Raw genomic sequence first — 18,394 nt, 5'->3', positions numbered from 1 at the left:
GGGCCTTGAAAGCTTAGGTATAGATTAATACTTCATTGATAGGAAACTGTCATAAGAGCCAATAGAATACTGAACCATAGATTGATTGTTGCGCCCTCTGAATATCGAGGTGTACTAACTGGAAACGAAAATGAGTTTCTGACGTCTGACGTCATGACATTGATTATGGCGGTAAATTTGAATTTCGCTCTACCATACCGTGCCCTTAAAATTAAACTCAAACTCACAAATGCTTTATTGTCAATATAAACATAGAAGTTGTAGACAAAGCCAATAGACTGTACATTAAAGGAATAAAAACGAGAAACTAATTTAAAATAAAATAAAATTGTATAAAACTTTCATAATCATAATCATAATCATAATTTTTATTGATGCCAGTAATATAAATTTTACACAAGTCAAAAAATACATAGGTAAAGTCAAAACAGACTACTTAACAGTACTAACACTAAGAACATTAAATTAAAATTCGACTATAACTAAAACAATAAATGATGTTATAAAAACACAGTAAAATCACCTTAAAATATGTGGTTAAAAAACTCCTCTAATGAATAAAAAGCATTCACTAATAAAACTTTTTTGATTTTTGTTTTAAAACTGTTTCGAGGTAAGTATTTTATTTCAGAGGGAAGAGCATTAAATAATTTTATTCCCCAAAAGCCCGGTCCATCCTGACACCTTCCCAGACGGCAGTAAGGAGGTACAAAGTCAGTTCTATGGCGAGTATTATAGCCATGTATATCTTGGCGAGTAGTAAAAGACTGAGTATTACGTTTAACATACAGAAGGTTTTCCAAAATGTACACTGAGGGCAGGGTGAGAATGCCAAGTTGTTTAAAGGCTGCCTTGCAGTCCTCTCTATATGCAAGACCAGCTAGTACCCTTATCACCCTTCTCTGTATACCGAACACACGTTTGGTATCAGATGCATGTCCCCAGGCTAGAATACTATATGACAAGTGTGAATGGAAAACACCAAAGTATGCAGTTCTCAGAACTGCTGCTGAGACCCTATCACTGAGCCCTCTTATTAGATAGGCAGCTTTATTTAGCTTTAAAGTCAGTTGGTTGATGTGATGACCCCAATGTAAACGTTGGTCTAGTGTGACTCCTAGGAATTTAGCTGTGTCAGCAGACTCCACCTGCCCAAGTTCCCTCATAGAGAAAATGATTTTAAGTGTCTTATCTGAGTTCATGAGAAGCCGATTGCTGCAGAACCAGCTTTCAACTCCTTCCCGCGCCACCAGGGATCCCTCCAGGGAAGCACCCAGAGTGTCAGCCCGAAAGGATACTGTGGCACAGATTACCTAAAAATTTTACCTACGAATTTTTTTATTGGTTTTCTCCGATTTTTTTAAAGATTTCAAATCTCTGTTAGCATACTTTAAAGCATAAAATATCCTAAGTCTTATAAATAACTTTACAATATATAATCGAGGGAAATTATTACAGGGATGATTAAATTTTATTAAACTCATAACGTTTAAATATTTATGAGAAATGCCAGGTTTAGTAGATATTTGATCAAACATTGAAATAAATTTTTTTTCTAATTCATAAATAACACATACAAATTTCTCGCTAGGTGTTTTCAAACTACCAAAAATATTAGTTTCGGTGTTGCAATATGCCTTTAGTTTAGTTAATAAATTTGAAGCATCAAGGTTTCCGGATTCTTCTGAAAAACTGACACAAATGGGACATTTATGAATATTTAAATCTTTTTTAATTAAGTAACCACAGACATATTCAAAAGCATTTTGTGTGGTTAAACTGTGTTCTCTATAATCACAATCAGAAACAGTTATTGCCTTACATATTTGAGATGACTGCATAGGCATCACTTCTCTTAAATTTTCATCTGAAACGTTTTTTAGCTCAGCTAGAAGCACGCCTAAATCGTCCTCACAGTTCATATATTCAGAGTGTAAAAAATTCTGACAAAATATTTTTTTATGGGCTCTTTGAACTTGAATTGGGGTTGGATTTACGCAATTCCCTCCTTGTTGCCTTATATTTCCCAAATAATTTTCAAGACAGTCTTGATTTATTTTTCTGGTTTTTAGGTAGCTAAATCCGCAATTTGAAAGGCGCTGCCATAAAACTTTTAATCCATAGATAGATTTCATCCAACACGAACGAAATTTACACTTTTTTGTCAAATTTTTTCCCTTATTATTGCATATTTCAAGGTTTTTCAAAAATAGCCACATTAGATTTAAAAACTCAAAACTTTTTCATAAAATTGTTCGACAAACTTCCAAGACGTTACTTTGTTGTCAAAATGAAAATTATTTTCGGCTAAATTATTTTTAGTCGCCTTTAATAAATGTGGAGGGTCAAAAATGTAAACTAATTTCAAATCGCCCAATTGAAATTCAGGATTTTGTTCGTTAACCTTTAGCATTCTAGAAAGCTGTATAAAATTAGAGCCCATATCAGTTACTAAGCCTTGGATAAATAAACCAGCATCTGATAATTTTTTAACGCATTCAGTTAATATTTTTAAAATATCTGAAGCTTTAAGTTGGGAGTTAACAAAACAATAAGCCAGTGGTTGCTTCCAGTTATGAAAAAGTCCGCGAACCATAATAGCAGCAACATATTGTGCTATGATATTATGATTGTCATTTTTTCCAATATCCTCCCAGCCTACAATTTCATCTTTTGCTAAATTAAAATAAAGATAGGACATTAAAGATGTTTCATCAATACATATGGTACAATACTTATCAAGTTCAGACATAGTTTTAACTTTAATAGCAAGAGAATTGAATGTTTGTTCATTTAGTCCTGGTTTTGAAACAATACTTTGTGTCATTTTTTTCCAGAGTACGTTTAGTAGGTAAATTTAATATTTTTGCGAGAAATCTATATGCTTTTGGCCTCAAGAAATACAAAACTAAAGCAAACTGTTTATAACTATCTGGATATCGTTTAGCTTTACCTACTTTATGCTGTAATTTAGCTTGAACTTTTATTATTTCAGATAAAGTTTTATTTAAAAAGCTGTCACATAATTTAATAAAACTATCGAGTTTCGGTTTAATCGCTTTAGCCTGCTCAAATTGCTTTTTTTGTTTTAATATATTTCTTTTTAAACCTCTGACTTGGTATCGCAACTTCAGCTTTCTTGGCCTATTGGCAGTCAATGCAGATGAAGTTTGTGTTCCTATGCTTGGTGATTTTATGCTTGTAATGTAATTGATGGGCGTATCTTTAGTGCCTGTCACATCTAAAAAATTATTAACTCTAATACTATTTTTATAAATATTTAGATAATGCCTATGCTAATACCTGTGTTTACATATGCCTTTGAAAAATCACTTTGAACAAATTTATAATTGGTCGTTTGGTCAATCATATCTTTATTTGATTTAAGGTTATCCACATCTAGATAATAACAAAGAAAAAAATAAATATTATTAAAAAAGTTTTAAAAATATTTATTTTCTAAAGCACATTTAAAAAAAAAATGTCCTTTTAAAAACAAATTTTTATTTGTGTGAAAGTGAAAAAATAAAATAAATATTACAAAACTTGATAAGGCAGGGTAAACCGAGGGGCAAACAGAATAAAAACAAATACTTGACATTTTGCTGAAGAGAAATGTGACTTATTGTTTGCTTTTATTATATACATATGTTAGCGACCTGTAACTCTAAAGAGTTTTTATTTTTTGCATTGTACTAACTATTTTTTTTTATATTAATATTTCTATTATACTTTTAGTGCAATTGATAAACAGCAAACCAAAAGCCCCTTTTAATTAGGAATATTTCTAATTGGGAATATTGCTGACAATGCGGTTCTTATATATTTTTGAACCATAGTGAAAATTATTTAAATTTAAGCTTCATATAACAGCACAAGAATTAAGTCTTAAACATAGCAAAATTGAACAAACGGTGCGTATTATTTTAAAACTAAATAAATTAAATACGTTTACCTTAAAGGATCACTTGGAAGACCAAAAAAGGTTACTTCTGTGTTCACAGAAGAACAGCATCTACTTATGCACTTATAACTCGTCATAGTTAAAAAAATATATTTGCGCTCGCACTATGCCACTTCTCAGCGTCACGGGTACCGAAGCAAGCGTGAAACTAAAATAATTGTGCTCCCATACTATTCGATCCGACGTTGAGCGGACGAAAATAGTGGTGAACGCAGATCATGCCGCCAGGCTTACATTCGCATCTGGTTTAGGTAATCTGTGACTGTGGTGTCATCGGCAAAGAGGGTAAATTTTGCATATTCACTAATTAGTGGAAGATCATTGATATATATTAAAAAAAGAATGGGTCCCAGAATTGACCCCTGAGGCACACCCATTGTAATATCGCCTATTGCCGACGCCACCCCAGCAAAACTCACAGACTGACACCTGCCCTCAAGGTAAGATTTCATAAGTTGAATGCTTGATGGATTAAAATTATAGGCTTTGAGCTTTCCAAGAAGGATCCCATGGTCGACGCAATCAAAAGCTTTACTCAGGTCGCAGCAAAGAACTGTGTCATATTGAAAATTTTGAAAACCTTCAAGAATATCTGAAACCAAATCCAAGACGCCCAGAACTGTACTTTTGTCTTTACGAAAACCAAATTGACATTTGCTAAATAAGTTGTTTTTTTCAAAGAAGTCCACAATCTGTTCAGCTAGACACCTCTCTAAAATCTTGGACACAATTGGTAAAAGAGATATAGGCCTGTAATTATCTGGTTTATTGCGATCACCCTTCTTAAACAAAGGAATTACAAGTGCCTCCTTTAAAACAGATGGAAAGCATGATTCTTTAAGGCACAAATTGATTAAATTTGTAAGTGGAACAATAATTTCATTTGTAATTGATTTTAATATTTTAACATTTAGACCAAAAATATCCTTACTATTTTTATTTTTGAGGCTGGAGATAATATCACGGACTTTGTTATAGGATACTTCATTGAAAGAAAAAACAATATCATGTTTGGGAATCAATGATATTGGATCAATATTTGAAATTGGCATTCCTGACATGATACCCTGACCCACACCCAAAAAGAAGTTGTTAAAATCATTCGCTGTAAGACTACAATCTCTAACCCTTCCAGTTTTATTGCCACAAGATTTATTTATGACTTGCCACATAGTGCGACCAGGATTACTTGAAGATTGAATGAGTCGGTCATTTGCTTTAATTTTTGCTACTTTTATTGCTTTGTTGTATTTATTTCTGTACTGAAGAAACACATTTTTATGATATACATCTGTGTATTGTTTACTCACCAATTCAAGAAACCTAAGCCTCTCACGCATCACTCTAAGCTCGTCACTAAACCAGGAAATATTATTGGATTGATCTGATCTCACAGTAAACTGCTTTATGGGAAAACACTTCAAGCATGTATCCTGTAAAATGTTTAGAAATGTGATAAACTTTTCTTCAACCAATATGTTAGGTTCTGATACAAAATGCCAAGGTGTATCTGAAATAATGTTATGGAAATTAAAAAGCCCATGTTGTGTTACAGGCCGGCATATTTTTTTTGTATGTATTAAACTGCGGGATGTAGGTACTGAAAAGTCAACCTGCTGACCATCATGGTCTGAGATATTGGGTTGTACAACAAGTGATGAAAGTACATTGATATGGGGACTTACAAAGACATTATCCAAGCAAACACCCTGTCTAGTTGCTGCCTGAAATAGATGATGCAAGCCATAACCACCCAGAGCATCACACAAAGGAGCAACCCTGTTGTCGACAGTCCCAAAGTGCACATTAAAGTCACCCGCCACCAGCATGCTCCTCGCCATACCCAATTCATTAAGTTTCCCTTCCAAAGCCCGCAAAAAAGTGTCAAAATTTCCCGAGGGAGATCTATAAATAGTCAATACATATAAATTAAAACATTCTATAAAAATCACAGAGTATTTAAAACACAAATCAATGTTAGGTGCTAGGTTAAAATTAGGAATCACAAAGGATGAATGTGCATTTTTTACAAATATAGCTGTACCTCCACCTATGTGACGCTGCCTAGTTGAAAATGCCACTAATGTAAAACCTTCTATTTGTATGGCTTCTAATTCTATTGATGACATCCAATGCTCAGTAATACATAAGATGTCAATATTTTTGTCATTGATAAAAGCTTCTAATTGCAGATATTTATTACGCAGAGACCTTATATTTATATGGAACACCCTGAGGAGTGTGTCAGAATTAGAAATATTCCTTACTGGCTCTATAGCTTCAGGTTCTATATTTGTGCCAGGAATTGGCGCTGAACATTCTGAAAATGGTTCACCAGTTCACTTTGAAAAATACTTAAATGCTAATCATTAAAAAATTCACCTAAACTATAGTACGCTTTACTAGCAAGAAATATTTTCGTCCTTGTACGTAGGCTTTTTTCAGTCTTAAGTTGTCTTATTTCCAGTGGAAGTTTATTAAACAGCTTTCTACTTCCATATATGATAGAGCTACGGACAAGTTCAAAATGAGGAATGGGTAGCCTCAACAAATAATTTTGTCGCGTATTATAGTGGCTTCCTAAGTGGAGTTCCTGTTTATATTTTACATTACAAATCCTGTTTATATTTTATATTACAAACACTGAACTAAAAAGTGAATTTGAACATGAACCCCAAAAGCAAATTCCATATCGAAGGTGCGACTCGATAATCGCGAAGTATGCAGATCTGGCGATGGAGAAATTAAGACTGGTGGCAATAACCCTTAGGGCGTAGCAGCCTGATGAGACTTTTCTACATACATTCACAATATGGTCTTCAAATTTAAGGAACTTGTCTATGGAAAGACCCAAAAACTTACTGAACGGTGGCATAGTGATGGCTTCATTATTTAAACATATGTCATTTGTATTACATTTAAAATTAAGGATATTTGTTTTGGAAACATTAAATGTCAAAAAGTTTGCATCACACCAGTCTTTTATTTTTAACAAATCTGCACGTATATTGGCCTCCATTTGAGAGACATCAATAAAATCAATAACTTACCAGTTCCTGAAAATATGCCATCAAAACGGTTTCGGTTATTTGAACAACTGCGTTGGCATCTTTCCAAATACCAAATATGCCATTCTCCCGATCATACTGTTGCCTTGATTTAACTGGCAAAAGATTTTCGGTCGCTTTTATGGCCTTTTCTCTTATATTTTGTGGAATTTCTTCCATTTTAAGCAAATATTTAAACAAAAAATGCCAACTGACTAACTGACAGAAACATCGAAGTCAAACTTAAATAATCACTGCAAGTCACTTGATAAATTTCTGTACGTAGGTATGTATATGTATACAGGTAGACCCTATTTTTTAATTAATATTAAAATTATTTTTGTTCATAAAAATCAATTTTTAGGTAAAACATAAAGCATTGTATGCACCACGGGCATTATTAGACTCTAATGCCCATCAGGCGGAAACCTACTATTTCTACCTTCCGGGCATTATCGTCCTTACAGTGTCCTTGATACATAAATAGCTATTCTAATATAATTTTTTGTTTTCAAGTTTTAATTTCACAATTTTTAAGGAAGTTTTAACATTTTCCACATTGTTTGAGTATTTTTGTGATATTCCAGGCATTTGGATTAAAGCTTATCTTATTCCAGGACTGTGGGTAAATTATCACGTCTTCCAACTCTATTTCAAATAATTTTTCTTTCAATTTTAATGTTTTGGTTTTCAATTTTTAATTTCAGAATATGAGTATTTGTTTATGTTATTCCAGGCATTTGTAATAAAATTTTTCTTTATTCCAAGATTTGGAGGTAATTTGTTCATATCTTGCAGTTATTTGCAATATATTTATTTATTTATTTAGCAGTTTATTTCCAACAGGCAAAGCCCAGTTACAGGAAAATCTACAGTTAATGTTTTGAAAGTGTAAACAAGTATTAAATTACTATAAATTAAATAACAAAAAGAAAGAAAAATAAGGAAAACTTAAATTACTATAGTAACATCATGTACCTATATATCAAAATTAAAGGAGATGTAGATTAACATTAGAATGAACAAAGAAATGGATTCATGGGACAAGGGAAAAAAGGAAGAGAAAAGGAATTATGGTAACTGTTGGTTTGTCTAGATCCTTTATGGAGCATACAAATATGTCACAGGTTGATGATACTGAATTAAAAATTCTGCACATTTGATATACGGGATCCTGAAACCTAATGTTAGTTCTGGCGCGATCTAAAGCAAAAGTGATATTTGCTCTAGAAGCAAATCGTGGTACATGAAATAGAATATCGTTCAAGAGAGGAAGAGAATTTATTTGATTAGTGGCCAACTTCCATAAGAATGTTACATAATGAATTGTTCTCCTCATGGCCAGAGATTGCAGATTAAATCTACCTAACATCAGATCGTGCCAGAGGATGGTGGTATCATCGGCAAACAATGTAAATTTGCCAGTTACCTGCAGTTGTGGCAGATCGTTCACATAAATGAGAAAAAGTAAAGGACCAAGTACTGATCCTTGCGGAACACCCACATTTATATTAAGTTCCTTAGAGATACCACCATTAAATTTGACAGCCTGGACACGATTTGATAAGTAGGAACGAAACCACTCAAGGGCAGTTCCTCTAAAACCATAGAGCTCCAGTTTCATCAGCAGCACTCTGTGACTCACATTTATCTAGTACGATTATCTAGGGTGTACAATTTTATTTACTAATTCCAGAAAATTTTCGTCATCCGTAATATCTTCCCCAATAGGATTTATTTTTATATTTATGGTTTGTAAACTAAATCTAGGGTACCTGGTGACTAATAAATTAGCACCTTACCAAACACAATAATTATTGAAAGGTGGCTGAATTTACATAAATAAAAAATATACTAAATATTAATTTCATCTCAAAAATTTGCTTGAACTCCCTTTGAACGCCCATTGTACAACCGGGCCTAAAACATTGAATTTGAATATACTAGTTTAATAACGTCACTGTCGTTCTTAAACTAGTATATAGCGGCAACATTGCATGGCTGCTGTCAACGTCATTAATGTCACTTGTCATAACTGTCAAGCATGCATCAAACTATTTCACATTTAGGGTGTTTACTTATTGTTTTGGCCCTCATATAATTGTTAAAAGGCATTCTATTAAGCGAATCTACTTGAAGTTTGGCCTGATAATCACGCTAGGAAGTAAAATTTCTTGGATATTCCCGCTATAAAAGCCGCAAAAAAAGACCCTCAAATCCGCCCTCGCTAATCAAGCATTGGCATGCTGTAACTTCTAGAAGCCACTTCAAGAATTCATACAATATGGAAATGGAAACGGTGGAACAAGTAGAAACGCTCGACCCGGAGGCGTATATAAGCGCCACGCCGTTTAACTATGCCATTTACAATTTTGATAAAACTGCATTGGAGTTGGCTAGGGCCCAGTGGCCTAATTATGCTGACCAACACTATTTGAAGGGCTGTAAATGGTCCCCAGACGGAACCTGTTTACTTACAGTCGTAAGGGGTGGCGGCATGAATGTCTTCGAACTACCACCCGACTTATATTCTTGTGAGAGTCTTGAGCATGCTCGCACAATTGTTGCCTTAAACCCTGCCATATCAGTCTCGGAGTCAGGCTTAATTTATGATTACAATTGGTATCCTGGAATGAATAGTGGTAACCCAGCTACATGTTGGTAAGATTTTATTTTTCTAAAATAATAATAGCTTATTAACTTTATCTGATTTATTTAGTTGGATCTCCAGTGGCCATCAAGGTCCAATTCATTTATGGGATGCCTTCACTGGTGACTTAAGATGTTCCTACAGGGGTTACAATGCAGTTGACGAGCTGGAATCAGCTATGTGTGTAAGCTTTTCTGCTGACGGACAAAATGTGTTTTGTGGCTACAGGAAGAATGTTAAAATTTTTGCTACTGGCAGACCTGGAAGGGAATATGTTGAGTATCCCATTACACATCAGGCTTCTTGCTTGGTGGCTAGTCAAGCACAACCTGGAGTTGTTGCAATAGGTAAGTCATTTTTATTTATTATGACTCAAAAAATTCAACTCTTTTTTTCTCTTTTTATCTTAGAAACAGCTACTCTTATTCATAAATGTCCTAAATCTTCCTCTAACACTGATCATATGACTCGCCAGGTTAACGATTTTCCCTTACCAATCTCTACATCCTCCCTCACCAAGAACTCACTTATATACCTTAGCAAAAAAATTTACAACCATGTTCCTCTATGTATCAGACAAATTTTAGAAGTTAAGAAATTCAAAAAGAAATTAAAATCACTTTTATTATCCAGGGCATATTATAGCCTTGAAGATTTTTTTAATGATACCTTTTGACCTGTGCTCTGACATCATTTTAGTGTTTTAGTTTTGTTTCCTATTAAATATTTTAATTTACTCCTCTAAATTCTGTTTTATTGACAGCTTTACTTATTTTTTAATCAAATTTATCAAAAAGATGCTTTTTTTATTTTTTCAATCTGTTTTGTTATAACTAATTTTAGTAATGTGTGTAAATTTTATGGTAAAATGTTTTATATAGTTGGATCAATGGATCTTTGCGTTTACGTCATCACGTGTTCAAGGTTGATGTTTATATGAATCAATCAGTTGTCAAACCAGCATCAGTGGCGGCGGCATTTTTAAACTTAAAAAAAATAATAGGTTTGCATGCCCAATTTCCGTGGGCGGCGATTTTCGCCAGAGATGAAATCTGCGATTCTTTGAAATTTGTTTTTAGTATATTGTCACTTTTAGGGCAGCTAATTTATTTATAGCTATTTGCTGTCTATTTCAACCTGCTGTTCTTTATTACTGGTAGAATATTTCTTTAAATTACTCACGTCTTTTCTACTTATAAATGCAATAGGTACTTCATACACAGTGTCTTTTAGGACCTCATAAAAGTTATCATAAGATTTGTTTTTACTTCACAATAAAATATTTATAACAATTTTTAATAAAGAAAGATTTTCATCGAAAATAGACAGTATTCATATTATATAACAAGAAATTTCCATGAACTTTATTCCTTTAAAGCTCATGAAAAGCTTTGTATAAAGGTTTGAGAAATAATTATAATGTTCTCATGAGCGTTTTAAACAAAACCATTATTATTTACTTTATTGCAGGCCTATTTCTAAAAACAAGTTATTGATTAAAAAAAAAACAAAAAATGAATCATTTGTACCTCCATTTAAATTTTTCTTTTTTTTTTTTACAAACAAGAGATTTAGTTAATAAGAGGTACTTATTATAATAATATGCTAAAAGAAATGGAGCAACTCGTATATTATACCGTAACCCAAATATTCTTACATCAAAACATTTTTTTCAAAACAATTTTTTTCTCATTGAACAAAAAAATATCAATAAGTTTAAGATAGAAAATCCAATTATGAATAATCACTGTCACTATCTTCCGAGCTAGTTTCACTGTTTAAACTAATCAGAATTTGGGGTATCTCTTCAATAATGACTTCCCTATCATACCAGTCCTTGATTATTTTTTCAGTGTGGCAAACCTTAGCGTTCCATACTTCTGGTGTACATTTCTCTAATGATTTTTTCCACATATCCAGTACATTTTCATCTTTATGAAAATGTAAAGAACTTGTGTCTTTATGAAAGAACTATTTGTAAAACAGAAAAAGGTTTGGCAAAAAACTATTTCAATAGAGCTTCAACCAAACACAAAACATAACAATGAACAGTAAATAAGAAAACAAAACAAATCAAATTTCTCTAAAACTCTTTGGCAAGGCAAAGCAAAGTGAAGAACATAAACAAACATGGTTGCTTGTGGTTGCAGACGAAGATCTAAGATGTACAAAGAACTTTCCACAAAATGTACTTAACATGAGGTGTTATTACAGAAAATTCTAAATTAAAACTTGTTTTATTTACAAGCCGTGGTTTCCTTTGTTCATTAGAAGAAAGTTATTTTTTTAATATCTAAACATAAAACATATATTATACCAGTATACTTCTATATAAAAAATTTATTATTTAGTACATTTTTGCGAAAACGGGCACCCTCCCGGAAGCATATTCGTAACTAGCGTAGCGTATTGCACGCCGAAGAGCTGCGAATGCTTCCGAAGTTCGTTAAGTAAACAGCGCGCGTGAACGCATGTATGCGGACCAGAATTACGTAAACAGCATGCCATATCGCATTAAATTCTTATGACTATTATTGTTAGAGTAAGTGGAAGTAACAATGGACAATTTACCGGCAAATTATATTTATTATGAAAATCCTGATAGCAATTCAGTTAGAACAAAGTTTGTTGAGATCACTGAGATTGAGGTGAGTTGTTTGATACAATCTTAGCACATTCAAGTAAAGTAAAACCCATTATTTATTAAACGACCTTACCTATAGTATCTCAGAATTTAGAGGTTATGTAGGTTATGTTTTTAATATCTCTGAATTTTTGCTATACAGGGTGGTCATTTTTAACGTGCTCACAATTGGACCGTTTAGGATAGTCAGAGAATTTGAAAATCGATCATAATGTTAATAAAAAGCTGCTAATCTAATATTCCTTTAATATCCTACAATTTTAAATTATGGTTTTAGAAATGGGTTATGGAATATATGAAAACAACAAAAACTGCATGGAGTATTAAACGGACATTTCGAACAGATCCTTCTAAAGCAAAAAAGCATACTTTTAAGCGAATTTACCGTTGTTACTTCAAAACAATTGAACAAAAATTACCTAATCCTCGTAAGCGAAAACATACCTCCAGAAATATTGACTGCCCTGCGGAATTGGAAATTGTCATCAAGTATACTCCCAAGCAAAAATCAAGAGCTAAAGCAATCGACTCTCTTGCTATCGAATGGCCTTGTATAGTTTGTTTTAAAAATGGTCACAATTATACTATTACTAGCGCGGGTGCTTTAATTAAAAGACCAATAGGATGTGAAACGATACAGGAAATTTTGGACTATTTTAATAAAGGACATTCTCCCTCTTCTGCCTATCACAGTTTCTGCTTTAAGAAAATTGAAGAATTAGAAGGAGATCAATACGATTCGATTGCTATGGACCGATATTATTTTCCAACTAAAAAGGATTTTGGGAATTTATGGAAAAAACATTTTAAGGTAATTGATACAAATAACATTTATATTTTTTTACAACAACTTAACTTTTCAGAATGTAAATTTCTAGTTACAGTTTAAATATTTCTCTTTTTTTGAAAAATAAAACTCTGTGCTTAAGGTGAGATATTTACCTCTTATTTAGTCTCATACAGGATGATTGAAGAGACATCGTCTCCGCAATAATTATTAGTTATAATATAGATGAAGCATGTAATACACTGACACTAGATAGTAAAGATATATTATATGAAATTGCTACCGGAAATAAAGCAAGAGACGAACTGTTTTTGCCACTCAACATAAAAAACGTAACTAAATCAAGAAAAATAAAAGAAAAGGACATTAGCACTGAAGTATTAGATAATTCTAACACTATAATAAATAAATCGCTTGAAACTGGTGAAGCTACTAGAACTAGCGAAGAAACAGAAGATTTTAGTAAAAGAGAAAATGTAAAAGAAAAATGGGAAAATGTTTTAAGTCAACTTGGCGATTCCGTCAAGAAGTCCATTGATGATGATCCAGATGGATTTATACCAGTAGTTGAGGTTTGCATAAACTCGTATAATAAAAATATCAATTCTTCTTCCACATTAAGGAGCTCGTTGCATAATGCTTTTAAACCTTGTAATTTTAAAGTCGTCAGATCGTCTACACATCAAAAAATATCCAGAAAAGGAAAAAAAATATCGCTTCAACCTACGTCTATCGCAAGAAGGCAGGTCCATGCTTGTGGACGTAGAAAACTTCAAGCTGGGAGGAAAGTTGCATCTTTGACAAAGAAAAAATTGAAAGCCCCTCATAATCTGCAAGCATGTGTTCAACAAAATATCCAACTAGGAGATAACAAGTTTGCAAAGTAGATATGCAGTGGAAGCACGAAATAGATAATAAATAATTGTGCTTATATATTCATTTTATATTTCTACATTTTCTAAATCTACTGTTGATTCTTGACACATTTTGGTAAAGGTCTACTTGCAACTGTTTTTTGAGAAACCGACACGTTTGAAAAGTTTTAAGCATTTTGAAAGACTATAAAATGTTATTATTAATAAGGGGTATGATGATACCAACTACAGGGTAGAACAAAAAAAAATGGTTGTTTTGGCAATTTTTGGAGTATTCTGTCACTGATATCATAGCATAACTTATCAGCAACTAAGATATGAATGTGAAAGTCACTTTTCTCCAAGTTTATATTTTGCATTCCTGCAAATGTCTTTTTTCAAACATCAGTAACTCAAAAACAATAATTTAAAGTAGATCGATAATATATTAAACAAAATATGTCGAGACTACGCAACTTTTTGTCATAACCCTGTATATAAGGACGCAATAAATATACCAATATTAAAATATCATAGATCAATATTGTAGGAATACCTTTTGTATCTGTATTTTTTTAAGAAAAACTTAACAGTTTTTTATATAAGGGGATAAGAAACAATAAATGGCATAATTTGTACACATTATGCGATGTCGAACGCTATTTACGAAGCCTTGGTTAAAATAGTGCGTTCACACACGCTGTTTACGAGTCGTCTTCGGGTGAATATCGGTTGCGATATGATACGCTAGATACGAATATGCCTCCCGGAAGGAAATAATCGATTTTAAAACCCGACGGGGAGCCAATGATGTTGAAAGTTTATCATAGATATGCGATCCAATGTTTGTCCTTGTCTAACTCATAACTGTCGCTCCGACCGTAGGTCGAGTATTTTGAAGACTTACGTTCTGTGCTCTTTCTCATTTGATTTGTCTAAATTAGAAAGAGAGCGGATGAGAAACAATTGTGTTGAGTTGAATGATAGTTTAGTGACGTGAACGCAAAGATCCATTGATCCAACTTGTTATGTTTGTTTGAAATTTGAAATTTATCGTGAATTTGGAATTTTTTAGTTTTTAGGATGCTTGCACACAAGATTTTGTTTTGTCTTACGTAATATAGCACATTTTCTTCCTTTCTTTCTATTTATTTTAGTATTACAGGTATTACCCAATAGCAATATACATTTTTCCAGGAAAAAATTTCAATAATTATTATAACCCAAGTCCAACCTTAAAAACCTAATCTCAAAAAATTGTTCTCAACTCTTTGAGGTTGCATGATGAGTATACAAATGTGTCATTGTGGTTCTCTTTAAAATTATTAAAATTATAAAGATTAAAATCATCTGTTGTAGGAGCCTCCTTAAAGAATAGAAGATTCACAATTCTCTACTTTGTTTTTCACCATCTTGATTTAACCCTTTCCCGCATCATGTGCCATATATGACCCAAACTACAAAAATATAAAAATATTGTCTAAAATTAAGTTATATTCCTTTACTGCATACTGTATCATATTTGAAACATACCCGCTTACACAGCAAAATGTACACATCGATAGTATTGTTCAATTATACGACAGTTATTTCGCGTCAGAGACTGCCGCGCGCTTCCTCCTTGCTTTTTCGCCTTTACAGCATTGAAGAGTATTTTAACGACTCATTTTAATATTTAAAAGTAATTATATATCTGTTGATTAGATTTATTTTATTATTATTATTTTTTTATTATTCTTGTTTTATGTTGGTTCTCGTCTTTTCTTTTCTTTATTTTTGGTTTCCTCTTTGATTATATAAAATATGCTTTCTATGTACAATCAAAATCGATTCTGTATTCTGTTTTTGTCCTGTATCCTGTATAACCAAATAAATACTTGTATTATAAATTCTAGGATTAGGAAGCTTTTAGCACAAGTTTGTAAACTTAGCAAATAAAGTATATTTTGACTTTGACTTGACTATGTATTTTTTTTTAATGTCTCAATTATTATTGAACTGTATTTTTAACTTCTACATACACTGTTTTCCTTAGTTTTAATTTTATGACTTGTGTAAGACTGATAGTTACTAGCATCAATAAACTATTACTACTACATTTGTCATACACACAACAATTGAGAGAAAATTCAAAACTGTTGTGTATGTTCTGTTATACTAGTTTGTAATTGTGTCTGTTTCAGGAAATGTAAAAAACACAATCGAACTAGTATCCCAAAGCGACGGTACATTCCGGAGCCTGTGTAAGCTACAGGGTCACAAAGGTGGTATCACATCAATGGCATTCTCATATGACGGTTTTAGGCTTTACAGCGGGGCCCGCAAAGACAAAGAACTAATCTGTTGGGACTTACGTGTAAGAACATCAATCATCTACTGGAACAACTTTACTACCTGAGGCTACATTAAAGCTTAAAGGAAATTATCCGAGTAAGGGCACAGGCCGCGTTTTTTGCTTGAGCGGTTTTTCGTTTTTAGGTACCGGGCCGACCGATGTTCATTTTAACCAGGGAGTGCACCACCAATCAGAAGATTGACATCGACCTCTCGATGGATAACAAATGGCTGGTGTCGGGCGGCAGTGATGGTAAAGTACAGATTTGGAATGTTACCGAAACACATTATCCTTCAGTTCATATGCAGGTGAGTAGGATTTTCTCGGGGGTTTTGTACATGTACAGTTTGGCTGATTTAATTTGAGCGAGGGTAATTATTAAATAGGGGCTTAAAAAAGTGTTTGAGTTGTTATATCAGATTAAAACCGCCAGACTTTAAGGGAGGATGAGTAAGGGGAATTTGGTTTGAAGTTGGGATGTTTTAGTTTGGCATTTGATGGTTTAATGTGGGCTTACAAAAATTCATTCAAAGTCACACTGAGAGAACTGTTTAAAGAAAAAAAAAACGATTTTCCATTACTATAGTGCATAAATCAGGCTGAATTTGACTAGTGGCATATGTTACATTGGCTTTGAGGATGCTGTGGTTATATAAAGGCGTACTTAATTCTATTCAGTGGGTTATAAAAATAATCCACTTGCCAAGTTTGCTTCGACAGGACATGAACGCAAATATATATAGAAGGTATTGATGATTGAACAAGAATGGAGGATGTTGTAAAAGAGAAAAAATTTTTCGTCATGTCTGCATGTGCAGAATCTCCTCAAATCAGATAATAGTCCACAGGGTCTTGATGATTGATTACAAAAACATCCCCACAACAAAGATAGATACCTCCTTTTTTAATGTACTAAAAAGAGACGAAAGTAATAGCAAGACCATACAACCTCTTTCTATATTTCTATTCCGACGACAACCCGAACTCTACCCGATCGAAGCCAGTTGCGATTGAGAGTAGAGTTTAGACTTTTTTCTGTAATAGAAAGAAGTTTTCTTTTTATCGAGTTAGAGAGTTCGCTCGCTGATGTCTTTTTTTTTTATACTTATTACACAATTACGTACTATTCCTTGATGTTGATAAAGTATGCAATTAATAAATATAACTTTAAAAGTCACTCATTTTGACTTTGTGAGTGAATTTATCCATCAAGCCCACAATATCCTAATTTCATGCTTCAAAACTATACAGAAATAAACTACTATATTGCCCTCATAAAATAAGCGAATTAGAACATCCCATATTGCGCCTACCCAAATAGTTTTAACCCTTGTACATAAACATAAAATCAATCTTTACAGGCCGGTTAAAGTGTCGGTCGTCGCACCGACGATCCCTCGGGATTTAGTAACCCGAGGACTATGAATTTATTTATTTCCGCATAAAATCACTTAAAAAATCAATTCTTCGTCGAGTGTAACACGCGTTTAATCGGTAAATTGATCCCCGTTAATTGCGCAACATGCCCGAATTAACGATCCCGCATTCGATTTTCCATTACAGATGCAACTGCACAGCGACAGTTGTAACGGGGTGAGTCTGCATCCGTACAAGCCGATTTTGGCGACCTCTAGCGGACAGCACCACGCGATCGATCCGTTGCACCACACGCGGCAGACGCACAGCTACGAGAACGCCCTCTGCATGTGGTGGGTGGGACCGCAGCAAGAAGAACCGGACCTATTCACTACGATTGTTAAGGCGGCCACAAACGCCTCCGTTTAGTGTTTATTTCTTTACCCATTTTCGGGTTTCAACTTAATTTTTGCTTCTATCGTATTTTTCAGAATATACTAGTGATGGTTTTTTCTAAATTTTTGTTTTTTTTGTCATTAATGATATTACAGCATTTAAAGACATTTACATTTACTAATATGTAGTCTTTAAACTAAGTTTATCGTCAATGGAATAGTTAAAAAATACTGGTCCACAGGTAAGAATTTCCCGTAAATATCGCACTAAGGTCCTTCTGTAATTAGACGTTTTAACTTCTTTAAATAACATGAGAAAAAAACGACGTCTTTAGTTGGCTTTTGGTATGTCTTTTAATAAA

At 33.2% G+C, this 18,394-nt stretch overlaps 1 protein-coding gene across 2 annotated transcripts; it reads left to right on the top strand.

Annotated features, from left to right (window-relative positions):
• Positions 1-9,070: 9,070 nt before the first annotated feature.
• Positions 9,071-18,150, top strand: LOC126745052 (telomerase Cajal body protein 1 homolog). 2 transcript variants are annotated; one of them, XM_050452767.1, is made up of 5 exons: positions 9,071-9,672; positions 9,731-10,008; positions 16,130-16,302; positions 16,425-16,589; positions 17,845-18,150. In XM_050452767.1, exons 1-5 carry the CDS (start codon positions 9,296-9,298, stop codon positions 18,064-18,066), a joined length of 1,215 nt encoding a protein of 404 aa, XP_050308724.1. In that variant the 5' UTR covers positions 9,071-9,295; the 3' UTR covers positions 18,067-18,150. The 2 variants fall into 2 exon arrangements, with proteins under 2 accessions (XP_050308724.1, XP_050308806.1); XM_050452849.1 differs by lacking the exon at positions 17,845-18,150 and adding an exon at positions 17,643-17,775.
• Positions 18,151-18,394: the final 244 nt, after the last annotated feature.

This window comes from Anthonomus grandis, chromosome 1 (assembly GCF_022605725.1).
Source record: "Anthonomus grandis grandis chromosome 1, icAntGran1.3, whole genome shotgun sequence".
Lineage (NCBI taxonomy): Eukaryota > Metazoa > Arthropoda > Insecta > Coleoptera > Curculionidae > Anthonomus > Anthonomus grandis.
Note: the sequence above shows the minus strand (reverse complement) of the source record. Positions and strands in the feature narration are given on the sequence as shown.